This window comes from Haliotis rubra, unplaced genomic scaffold, assembly GCF_003918875.1.
Source record: "Haliotis rubra isolate DU_JTF1 unplaced genomic scaffold, ASM391887v1 Scf1369, whole genome shotgun sequence".
Classification (NCBI taxonomy): Eukaryota; Metazoa; Mollusca; class Gastropoda; order Lepetellida; family Haliotidae; genus Haliotis; species Haliotis rubra.
In genome coordinates this window covers 159,381-172,481 of record NW_025765302.1, presented here as the reverse complement: position 1 = coordinate 172,481, position 13,101 = coordinate 159,381, and the positions used below count along the sequence as shown (strand labels likewise).

The following is a 13,101-nucleotide window of genomic DNA, read 5'->3' as shown; positions in this document are numbered from 1 at the left end:
AAACCAGCGATTAACAGCATGAGCATCGATCCCGTTAGTCGCGTCTTCCGACAAGCACTTAAGTTACTGAAGATCAACTCTAACCCGTGAAAATATAATATTACAAACATTCTATAAATATTCTGAAGTATTTGATAGAAAACGAGAGTTAGTGATAAGCCGAATATTAAATGTGTCTTAAATATGAGTCATAGTGTTTCCAAACTTTAAAGATATCCTTTGAGTGTTCACATGATCTTCTTGACACAGGACGTCTTGCTTTCAGGGTCAGGAATAAGGTAAAATCACCTTCGTATCCCCTTAAAACTTACCGATAATGACTTAGTAGTCATATTTACAATTAAAGTGTGTGAATGTTTAAACGCTGAAGAATTAATAAGAATTTAACACATAAAATCTTAAAAGGACGTGCCTTTAGTAGAGTGTATGGTGGTAACACACAAGAAACAAACTCCTCGAAGCGAATGAAAAAACATCGGGATTTGGAGCAATATACAAATAATTATAATGTCAGTTTAAAATGATTTAAAGTAGCGAGTTGGTACCATTAGGCCTCAGTACACAAGTCTGTATTTTGCGCGAGTGTCGTTGTTCATGTCTGCTTCACAAAACCAAAAATAGGGGTTTCCTTGATGCAACATGTCCATGTTGGAATAATCCATGCACTGATGCAACAAATCCGTGTTGGAATATCGCTTGCACTGATGTAACATGTCCATGTTGGAATATTTGTTGCTCTGATGTAACATGTCCAAGTTGGAATATTGGTCCCTCTGATGTAACATGTCCAAGTTGGAATATTGGTTGCTCTCATGTAACATGTCCAAGTTGGAATATTGGTCCCTCTGATGAAACATGTCCAAGTTAGAATATTGATTGCTCTGATGTAACATATCCATGTTGGAATATTGGTTGCTCTGATGAAACATGTCCAAGTTGGAATATTGATTGCTCTGATGTAACATGTCCAAGTTGGTATATTGATTGCTCTGGTGCAACATATCCATGTTGGAATATTTGTTGCACTGATGTAACATGTCCATGTTGGAAGATTGATTGCTCTGATGTAACATGTCCATGTTGGAATATTGGTTGCACTGATCCAATATCATACGAGGGGCAACAAGAATTGATGCATGTCACAGACGTTCCTCCATTTGGTGAGACAAAGCATCACACCCATGGTGCAGATAACCCAATAATCAGATCATGCAACGCCTGTGGACTGAACTCTGTAGCAGCAGCTTGAACGACTGGGCCTTTCATACATGTACCTCCCGTGCTCTTGCCGTCGTACAATATACAGAGTCTACATGATGCTGTTTGACCACTAAATAAGCTATCACTATTTAAAGTAAAGGTTCCATTAGCAGTGCAAATTGAGTTGTTGAGTGTTGTTACTGGTTACTAAACATATACGTTAGATTAAAGAGGGGGACTTATAAATATAAACAAAATGTGAAGATGAGGAGATGGTGTTTGAGTCCTTTCATGATGTGGCAACTACGTAAATCCATCGTTTTCAGCAAGTGTTCACATGAAACCACCAAACTATGATATTCCCCGTGTAATATGAAAGGAGTATAAATGTGTTGAATCTAGAACATTAATTGCATGGTGTTTTCAGGCGACGAAGATAATCCCCAGTGAATGTTAGGTTCCAGCGACTTCTTTAATTTCTACAAACAAAAAGAAAAGAATGGCAATATATTTTTTTCCATTACGACAGTAGATAATATAACATTCATACAGCTGGATTTAACAGAACATACATTTTGTACATTTATATCCAAGATTCGAATTAGAATTTCATTATTCGTCTATTATATCTACCCACTGATTACATGATTAGAATTATACTAACATTTTGTTCTATGATTTTCCAAAAGCAGCATATGATAATAAGTAAAAAACAAAATACGACGGAATCATACCTATAGCTGATTATATAATTATCTCTTTTATACTATCACACGAATGTTCAAATTGCGGAAATGGGATTGCAATTTGCCAGGAGAATTGACCGTAGATATTTGCCAGGAGGATGGGGAAATTGGCAGAGACCCCGTTTGATGTGAATCCCTTTCACATGAAGTAAAGATAAGCTAGTCATGTAACAGTGGGAAACACGTTCTTGCATATGCACAGCGCCCAATGACGTTACCTCTCTGATTGAATTTCCCTCTGTTTTGTACACCGTCCAGATGAAGACAACAGGCAAAGGAAAGATTGAACCAAAGGATATCATCCATCCAAGTCCCGTGGCCCAGGTAGGGTAGATGTAGTCACCATAGTTAGGGGGTCGGTAAGAGTACAGGGAGAAGCAGAAGATGATCTGTAAGAATGATGATTCCGGGATGAAAGAACAATTGTGGGCACACCGTGTATTGTGTACATTGTCATGATGACTAAAGGGACTATATGCAACTCAACCAATGTAGTTGACAATTGCATGTTTCTGTGTATGTGTGAATGTCATGAGGGGGGAGGGGAGAGTCAGGTGATCTGGAAGTGAGATACATAACGTGGATGATGCCACCAGTGGCTGTGTAGTTGCCTCCCTTGGGTACGCCAGAAACCTAGGATGGGTTTGAATGATGTGTTGCCCCGATCTTATTTCATATTTTGATAACACTACATCCTTGTCTATCACTAAACCTAAAATCGTAAACATCCAAGACAATGGCATGTTACACTGTTGTCAATTATATATCATTGGCATCTTAATCATCTATACATACATAGCTATACCATTGCAATCATATACCTCCATGCACACGTCAAACTGCTGACACATATATTCCAGCAAGGTCATGCTGCACTGCTACTTTCGTCATACCGATACAGAAATTTTGTATGGCTGTAACCAAAATACAAACACTTCACCGTAATTAACTGTTAGGTTTTGGCTTCCATTTGTCCTTTGCAAACCACACGTCCATTGTTTAGAAGGCATCTTCGTTCTTTTTTTACCTTTGTTATTCTTACATGCACATATATATGCTCTGTGCCGCATACCATTCATTCGGCACCCTTGAAGAGCAAAGTCCTCGTGGTGGGTGCTGGGTAACGCTAATAGCTCTTCACCCACCCAATCTGGTAATGCCAACATCTGAATTCCGTATGTCTCTACATACCTGTTATGGGCAAACCAGCTTGGCAGTTCTTTTTTGGTAGACAATTATGGCAATTCATGTTGTATTTGCCGGAGTATAACACCTCTGTAAACCTGGTGTTGTAGTTGGTTACCTATGCAACATCGTCCATGTTGACACTCGATGGCGGGTGGGGAACGAGGGTGTTGAATACTATTCGGACGCCATGTCTCAAAACCAAAACTCTGGTTCTTGGAAAACTAAAAAACGCATGTAGAAGCTTTGACCTTCTGATGAAGATGTTTCTCCAGATGTTGCTAAATCTTGGCCAACGTTTTTTGTTATATCTTCTGCTGATGGTAATCCATTGAAACGCAATCCTTTTGCTGTCTCCAAGGGCATACAAAGTGTCTGCGGAGAAGTGTAGAATGTAACTCATCTTCGATGTGGTTCATTGCTTGTTGAATATGCACGAAGACAGCAGTCTGTTAACTTGCTGGGTCTAAAGCAGTTTGTTAATACCAAGGCTGTTGTCTCGGTGCACAAATCATTGAATTTATGTAGCTAAATGTCTGTCTGACATGACAGAAGATGGCATTTCTGCTTCTGTAACAAGTCAAGGTGTTACCTCTGTGAAACGCTTCATCAGAAATCAGGAGAACAATATTATCAAAACAAATACCTACCTTTTCACCTTTGCCCTCTCCATTCTTCCAAAATAAATTAAGGCTGGTTACTTTAACATCGGTATGGACGTTTCTATTTAAAACCTACTTCGGTGTTTTAATTGCCCAAAAATTTGGTCATGGTCCCAAGTCTTGCAATCATGTCTCTATCTGTGTCCGTTGCAGTGGGGCTCACGAGAGCTCAGAGTGCACTAATAAAATCAAGTGTGCCAACTGTGAATAGACATTTAGCATCATCCAAATCCTGACCCAATTTTGAACATCAGTCGAAAATACTCAAACTAAAGTATACTAACAATATCTCTTTTGCAGAAGACAAAACAATAATTCCAATACAGACACAAACAACCGCTTCTTATTCTGCAGCAGTTTCTTCATCTTGTCCTTCTGAAGTTTCACAGCAATATGTTTCATGTCTGACAGCAATATCCTGGGTGACAGATATACAGGTCACACTTGATAAGTATGTCTCATACCAAACTGTCCAAAAAACCTCATCAGCTTGCTTCTCAGACTGAGGATCTATCAGAACTACGATCTGTGCCTACATCAGACCAGGAAAGTGAGACCGTTCAACTGGAAAAACGCTAAAGCATTTAGAGGCCCTCCATTCTTTGGAAGCCCCTGTATCGGTTCACAATCCATTCGAACCGCTTGATATGGACGTCACTCCATAACATCCTGTAAATGAGAGTGGCTATTCCACACATTCTAGAACCTTAGTTGAGCCTCCATGAATGGCTCCAAAACTCTGATCCAGTGGAATTGCAGAGGAATCAGCGGGAATTTAAATGAAATACAGTTATTAGTACAAGAATTTCAACTATCAGCACTGTGTCCCCAAGAGACATATCTTAAACCAACAGATAAATTGGATTTGGTTACCCAGCCACGTTGGCATTGATGGGAACACAATGAGCCATCTTGCTGCCAAGGCAGTACTCAACACATCTGTGACAATACTCTGATTACAAAGCTAGCATTAGATCGTACATTCGTTATGTGATGTAGAAGTGGGACACCCAGGTACATGTAGGTATTAGTAAATTGCATGAAATAATGCCCTATATTGCTTATACCTACTTGGTTTGTCAGTCCAGATTTGACGAGGTCATTATGCGACGATGTCTCATTGGCCGTACTAGATATACACACGAATATTTATTAAAAGGTGAGGATCCTCCATTTTGCATCCCTTGTGATGTGAGGATCACGGACAAGCATGTCCTGCTTCACTGTATTGATTTTTCCTTCACAAAGGACAAATATTTCAATGTTAAACAGTGAAGGATCTTTTTAATGTAAATTATCATTTAATCGTTGAAAAAGGATCTGTTATATTGTTAATTACCTTTTAATTATTGACTTCTTAAAGGAAATTGAACTAATTAATATATTGTGATTGATATGTTTTGTATATAGATATATATTTCATTATTGGCATTATTATCAACTTACATTGTTGGTGGCTGTACCCTCACAGAGGGTTGAAGTCTCGTAAAATTATTGCCCTCCTGTGGGTGTACGTAAGTCCCAAAACTTTCCAAGTAAATTTATATTTACCAGACTTTTTATACTTTTTAAATTTTAAAGTACGGCAACTGAAGGGATGGTGTAAACGCAACTAGGGTCCATGCAGGTAGCAAAGGTAATGTAAGTCCACATGCTCCCTAGTGTGGTGATCTACCTTCAGTTGTTGGCGATCTTACAGCCTGTTTGTATTTTTGTATCGTCTTCTGTGGTGAAACTGTTTTAGAATTAATTACTAGTTTAAATGTTTATCTGTGATAGTCTAGTTGTTTTACTGTCCTTCGTTGAAAGGTGTTTCTAATTTACTTTTAATAATTATAAATCTATAACTTTATTTAGTCACGATATGGCTGAAATATTGCCGATGTGACTTAAATTTTTAACTCACTTATTCACTCTCCCATACCATTCATTCACCTGATGAAGGAGTAAGGATATACTCCGAAACATTGTGTTCCTATTAATAAAGAAGTTGACATCCATAAAACTCTCTTTCTTATGGACATGTTGCATGAATGCAATATACGAACCCACCGACATGGACATGGACGCACCAACATGGACCACTGCCACTTACCAGGAGGAGTCCGGGGCAGATGAATTTCAGGCTGAAGGTCATGACCCTCGGGACAGTCTTCCCGCACATTAATCTAATGACCCTCTGCAGTCTGTGTGTGCCTAAAACAAATAGTCGACTCCTTGTGGTTATCTCACGGTACTACCATACCAGCAGTGTACATAAAGTAGACTTCTTACGATATATATAGAGAACCACAACACATACTGTCAATCGTCAAAAAGAATTTGCTCAAAGCCAAATCCCGTTTGTAACAGGTAGCTCAAAAAGTCAGGGCCACGCTCTTTATTCATTTGGCGCCTTGGACAATACTATCGTTTAAAGTTATTTTTACGTATGTTTTCATTTTAATTGATGTTCGTTTCTAGTTACCATAGATCCAGCTGACAACAAAGCATTCCAACATGGCAAAAACTGCTATGGAGGGGAAGAACGCATACCAGTCCACCAGTGTAAGCATGTACATTCCACCCTGTCAAAAAAGAGTTTCAACATTCTTGATTTTACGTTTTACAGCTTGTCGCTTCTGTCCGTTCTGCATTTGTCGACCTGGGAAGGTCCGGGTTAGAATTGGCCTTCAGTAACACATGCTATTGGAAAGAGACAAAAACACATGCACTTCTCTATTCTTTGCAAAGGTCGTTATTCGGAGTGACAACAAACTCTCCACAAGGCTGTTTGGCCAAAAGCATGATTTAAACATTTCAACTATCAGCCTTCCTTTCTGTTGAGCAACATTCCAACAGCTGCAGCCTTTGCAGCCTGGTTCCCGGGATCTGCGGCGCTAACGCTTCGACTCTGACTGCAGCAATCACTACCGAATGGCGGCCATCACTGCTAGGTGACACGCCACATATCTGCTATAGAAAACTCCGAGAACGGGTGGTTAGAATTTTTTCATAGCACCTTCATCGTTATTCGACACAAGGCTGTTTGGCCAAAAGCATGAATTCAACTTATCAACTATCAGCCCTCCTTTTTGTTGAGCAATATTCCAACAGCTACAGCCTTTGCAGCCTGGTTTCATAGCACCTTCATCGAGACTATTGCAAGGTATACGTCACCAGAACCACGCTCATCCTTATCCTTATTTAACCAGGCTGCCGCCTTTTGTATTTACAGTTCGCAACTCTTGCTCAGAAGTTACAAGTTACAGCATTCAGACCTCAGTATTATGACTGGAACAGACAGGGTAGGTGTCCCAGATTCCATTTTTTATATATGACCATCATACAACTGTAGCATTGATGAGTGTGTTGTACAATTGATTCTGATTTTATAAGAAATTTTTATGGTCATGGGGTTTTCGCTTTTATTATTAGGAAAGTTAGATATCATGAATTATTGCATGTGTCTGCACTTTCATGTATGTCACTCGGAAGCCACTAGCCTCTTAGTTATGCCGCGCGAAGAGGGGGATATAATATTAGGCTCCGTCCGTCCATACGAATTGGAATATCTTAAGAGGCGTAGACTAGATTCTTTTTCAGATTTAAGTACCTAGATCCACCACAGTATGAGAAAGGTCCCAGTTATGTTTGGTGACCTTGACCTTCATTTCAAGGTCACAAGGGGACTAACATTTTACCCTAATCAGCAAGATATCTCAAACACCGTTCACTGGATTCCCTTCATATGCGACACCAAGCTTTACCTAGGGCAGACGCAGGGCCCGGTCGATTTAGGTGACCTTCACATAATTTTCAAGGTCACAGCAACACTTTGAAGATTTCAGCATGTTCAGCTCAATGTTAAATTTGTCAGCAAGATACCTGAAGAACCGGTGACTGGGTTTTCTTCCTATTCATCACCAAGCTTCATCTTGGGAAGTTCACTTTTTATTGTATAAATTGTTTTCGTCACGATATGGCTGATATATTGCCGATGTGACGTTAAATATTAACTCACTCACTCACTCATCTCGGGAAGGCACAGGGCCCAGTTGATTTGGTGACCTTCCCGTCACTGTCAAGGTCACTGCGACACTTTGAAGATTTCAGCATGTTCACCTGCATGTTAAGCATGTCAGCGAGATACCTGAAGATCTGGTCACCGCATATTCTTCATATTCGACACCAAGCTTCATCTAGGGAAGGTGCAAGGCCCAGTCGATTGTGGTGTCCTTCACTTAATTCTCAAGGTCACGGTGACATTTTGAAAACGTCAGCATGTTAACCTGCATGTTAGGATTGTCAGCAAGATATCTCAAGAACGGTTCACTGGATTTTCTTCACAGACTTTCAAGACTTCTCTTCAGTGTTTATGATAAGCAATTTCTTTATTAATATTTTTGCATTTTTCATACACCATGACATTCATGTCAAAGTCAAAGTGATTCTTGACAATATTTGTGTGTTTGAACAACTACGGAGCAAGATATCAAGATAGGTTGACTGGTCATGTTTTTGTTGACATTTAACTTCATCTTAAACTACAACCTTCACTGTCATTACTTTTTGAGTTTGGTTTGATAATATGCGGCGGGAGATTATCTCACCCTAGTGACAATGCTTGTTCTGTCATATTATTAAACTTCCAATGTTTGTCATAATGTCGAATATGTTGGGGATAGGGAAAGCTGTAAGTATCTGGGTACAGTTCATTCACCTGTGCCATGTAGAGTAGACCAAGGAGAAAGCATGGTACCAGGACCATGAGGATGATCACCCAACGTCGGCGAGACAGGCTTGGAAACTGATCTGACAATGCCGTTACCGCGATCTCAAAGCATGGTAACTGTAAAGAAACGGTACTGCAATATATAAACCGCGTTTCAGTCTGATACATATATGTAATATTTCTCATATATAATATTCTTACTACAACAACTTTTATGTATTGATATATGCAGTTGTCGCTTTATATCAATGTCTTATGAGGAATGTAAATATCATACATACATCCGTCTAAGGCCTTTGAGATTTATTGTTTAAAGAAAGATCAAAATGGGAACCTTTTCAAACTCCTACACTTGTGTGCTTTGAATGTTATGGACGCGTTTGGAATAAAACATTGTCGGCCTTGATGAAATTTCTGACAACTATCACGCTATATTATTATCCGAACAGGTTTGGACTACTGTCCATTTCATACCCAACTATACAAGAATGGCAAAAACTGAGCGAAACAGGATTGTTTTGTCAACTCAATATATACTGAACCGCAAAAGAAACGCCACCTTTCAAAACTAAATGAAAATTTTGTTCATGTGGTGTTTGTATTATGATTGTACCGTTTTGTTAACGTGTTTTTCAATCCGAATTAACAGTTATTACCAACATCAGTGTGTTTTCTGATGAAGTCATATCGGCATTAGTGAAAATAAAAATGGACGTGGCACAAATGAGCGAAACAGGATTGTTTTGTCAATTTAACATAATTTGCATCGGACAGGGTCTTATCGATTGCCCGTTTTTTACCACGTTGTCGCCATGTGCTGGTTCAACTTGGGTAATGAATATGAGATTACAGGAGAACTCTTTTTCTGATGCATTTGGCTGATTTTATGAGCTTAGCCTGTTGGTCAAAAAGCGGTTTTATCGTAATTCGGAAGTTATACCTTACCAGAGAGTCGAGTCCCAGTGTTAGCAAATTCAAGAAGGTCAAGACAGACCACAACTGAGGCAAGGGGAGTGAAGCCACAGCTTCTGGATATGTGATGAACCCAAGGTTGTATCCTGGACAAATAAAACAACATATTCATCAAATAGAAAACGTTGATATTCATACAATAATCCTGTGTGGCTTGTACTGATACTGATAGACATATACGAACCAGGTGCGTGATGGCTTATTAATTATCTTCGGTGTGATTGTCCGCTCAAGACTGATTTGTAAAGCCAAATATTTGAAACTGTTACATCCGTTTAATTAGTGCTGGTGTTTACACATAAAACAAATTTCCCTACTTTCACTCTCTGGGGTGAATTTTTCAGCAAAAACTTAACAAACGAAGAGATTTTCGGGCACAACTTAAGTAGCTGATCGTACAGTTTATCAGGAAGAAAACAAGGAGGAGGAGCGATCTAAATTTAAATGTTTTAAGTGTAACTGGTATATACATGTTGACACAGTGGTATTGATCAGAACATATTTAGCAAACATTAATGAATAATATGACTGGCGTGCATAAATGAAGGAAATACCTGAATATTGGAACGAATCTACAGTCACACCACGCAGGTGAGCAACGTGACCCATGATGGCAAAGAAGGCAAACCCCATGTACATAGTTGTCAATGCAACAGCGGTAACTAGGACCAACGCGTCCCTACAAGAAAAACGTTACATTACAACATTTTACCCTCTTAGTCAAACCAAATCTTATACAGTGGATGAAGCATGAACACCCTCACTACATTATTGTTTTGGGGGGGTCCGGAGGAGGAAGTTTCCCTCTTAATGTGCCATTATTATTTAAACTGAAGTTCGTGACTCACGGGCCAATAGACCGATCCAGTCTGTCAATCAAAAATGACCCATGCGCCAAAAATGCGTCGATTTTGGCCAATCAGCAGGCCGGGTGCACTTTTTGATTTGTCAATCTTACTTCAGGGATCAAACGATCCCCCACGAAGCACTGACTCATGGGCCAACTTGTTTATATCTCCTTGTCTCAAGATATTGTAATGACGCCTTCAATTTTTGGTCACTTTGTAGATGGCAATTCATGTCATATCTGCTGGAGTAAAACACCCCTGTTTCTTTGTTTTGCATCTTGGTGCTATCTGACATTGTCATTGTTGACAGTCGATGGCAGGAGTGGAGCAAAGGTGCGGGGTTAATTTCCTTCATTACGTCAAGAGTTTGATCTGTCACTAACAGTTTTAATACTTGATAACGAATTTGAATCTAACGAGGCTTACTTGTCACGATATGAGACACAATGTATTCAAAAAGGAAAGTATGACTTTCTGAAGAATACTGACAACCCGATACAGTTTAACCTCATGACGTTGTTTCATAAGTTCATCCTCTTCAAATGCTCATATTCACAACCAATAACCGTATAATAACGCAACCCGTTCTGGCCATCTTTACATGAACGAAAGTGTCCACATTCTTCCCTGTCATTCAGTGAGAACAGAGATTCTGCAGGGTTAACCGGTAAAGAAAGCACGGAGCGATATCAATTTCACATTTAACAACATTTAACATTTATAAACAAAGCTTTAACGGACTTCTTTTTTTCTTCAACTTGAACAATTTTAATTACCTTACAAATAAACATCTTTCACATTTGTCCCATTACGGGGAATAGTGCTGGAAATTGAAATCCTATCAACTGAATTCAGTTAACGTTACTGCACAGTGGCTGATATCAACATTTATTCTAGGTGTCTTTGCGTTACAGCCGCGAAAATATGGGGTAGGTATACATGTGTTTGGAACGGATGACGTATCAACCAATCTTAATCAGGAAAGAGGTGAGGTAAAATTGGGTTTTACGTCGTGCTCGAGAATATTTCGCTCATATGCCGACGTGCATGCGTGTGTATGTGTATGTGCGGCTGCTTGTACTAGCCAAGACTGAAGCTGGTTTTATAGTGCTAGCCCACTGAGCATGAATACCCCACTCAGACACATTAAACTGACTCCGAGCCGACCAGTCCTTGTACCCATTAATGCCGAGCGCCAGGCAGGGACCAACAAGTACCATATTTTAACTTCTTTTGGTATGACGCTGTCGGGGATCGAACCCGCGACCTTCCGCTCTCCGGGCGGACGCTCTAACCACTACACCATGGAGGCGGTCTAATCAGGAAAGAAGTCCGCCATAATCAAACCTTATATCATCACCAAAGAGTAGCCACTGACTTGAATATAGATCTCACACGCATGTTTGATACCAGTTTTCTAACATGGGTTTCTCACCTTAAGCAATTGTTGTTAAGTTTGTTGTGTCCTGCCATTGTTGGAAGACATCCAAACGCAATTCCTGGTGCGGACAATGCATAATTACAAGCTTCAATCCAAATCTGCAAATTGACTCGAAACTGAATTATAACAACTGCATTTAAGTATAGAAAAACTGGAAAACAGCAATTAAAATCAAGTAGAAAAGAATATCTGACATAAGCATGCATCACATCCTTGATTGCATTTTAGAAGATGGTATTTGATGAACATAAAGAATTTCCTGGATTTCGTCTTCTCATTATTCTTTGATGCAACGTTTCGGGGCCTGTTCCGGCCCCATCAGCAGGTAAAACATCATCAACCCCAAAACGTTGTATCAAAGAATAAAAAGAAGATGAAATCCAGGAAATTCTCCATGATCATAAACATGCATTTTTTTGTGAAACAATTTTTTTCAGTGAGGGCATTATGGGATAATAAAAAGCATCATTTCAACGGAACTGCGATCAGTTAAAGGACAAGGTCTTCCTAACATTTGATATTGAGATCATATAAAAGGGTGAAGCCGCATAATCGTCAACCGTTAACTCCCTTCCATGTTCAAACCAATGATAATATGGCTATATAAATGATAGAAAATAGACGACAGTCATTCCGCTATCAATGAAGTCTTTCATCTCTGATTTTCTTCACCTTGGGATCCACCAGCTTCTCAAAATTCGGGTACATGTAGTAATATATTCCGTCAGCCGAACCCGGAAGTAGACAGCCCCGGATCAGGAAAATAGTGATGAGGATGTAAGGAGCACAAACTGTGAAGTACACCACCTGTTGCCATGGAAACACATAATGAAACTCAAGTTGATACTAGTAGCATATGTATGTAGAGACAATGCAAGGCTCATACAGACCGCAAGACCATGGTCACTACAGTTGCCCCAAAGGTGTTGACAGCTCAAAGCTCTATAAATAACGCCCTTTCTATGATTGGCTTTACCTTTCCTGACACCTTGATCCCCCAAAGGAGACAAAAGAACACTACGATGTAGGTGATAGCGAGACAACCAACCAGAGGCCACCTCATACTACCGAGATGTTCCAGACCGTCGCTAATCTGTAAGACCTTTAGCCTGTTCAAAATAGAGGTAAAGTAAGGGTACAAAAAATAATGAAAACAGTTTGAGATACAAGGCGATATTCGAGAAGTGACTCGGACAGAGGATAACCGGGCATGGAAATTATAATTTGAACTGAACAATAAAGCATATCCATTCAACACTTGAAGCGATGTCATAACGTTAATTTTGCAATGACTTTGCGCAATGAAAGTTGCTGCGTTTTGAAAGAAACTGTA

General features: G+C 39.6%; 1 protein-coding gene across 1 annotated transcript; it reads right to left on the bottom strand.

Annotated features, from left to right (window-relative positions):
• Positions 1-398: 398 nt before the first annotated feature.
• On the bottom strand, positions 399-12,896 carry LOC124268177 (sodium- and chloride-dependent betaine transporter-like). Its single transcript, XM_046703201.1, has 10 exons — positions 12,745-12,896; positions 12,441-12,575; positions 11,763-11,866; positions 10,034-10,158; positions 9,453-9,565; positions 8,496-8,624; positions 6,261-6,360; positions 5,889-5,989; positions 2,165-2,335; positions 399-1,679 (listed from the first exon to the last, which is right to left on the bottom strand). Exons 1-10 carry the CDS (start codon positions 12,829-12,831, stop codon positions 1,599-1,601), a joined length of 1,146 nt encoding a protein of 381 aa, XP_046559157.1. The 5' UTR covers positions 12,832-12,896; the 3' UTR covers positions 399-1,598.
• Positions 12,897-13,101: the final 205 nt, after the last annotated feature.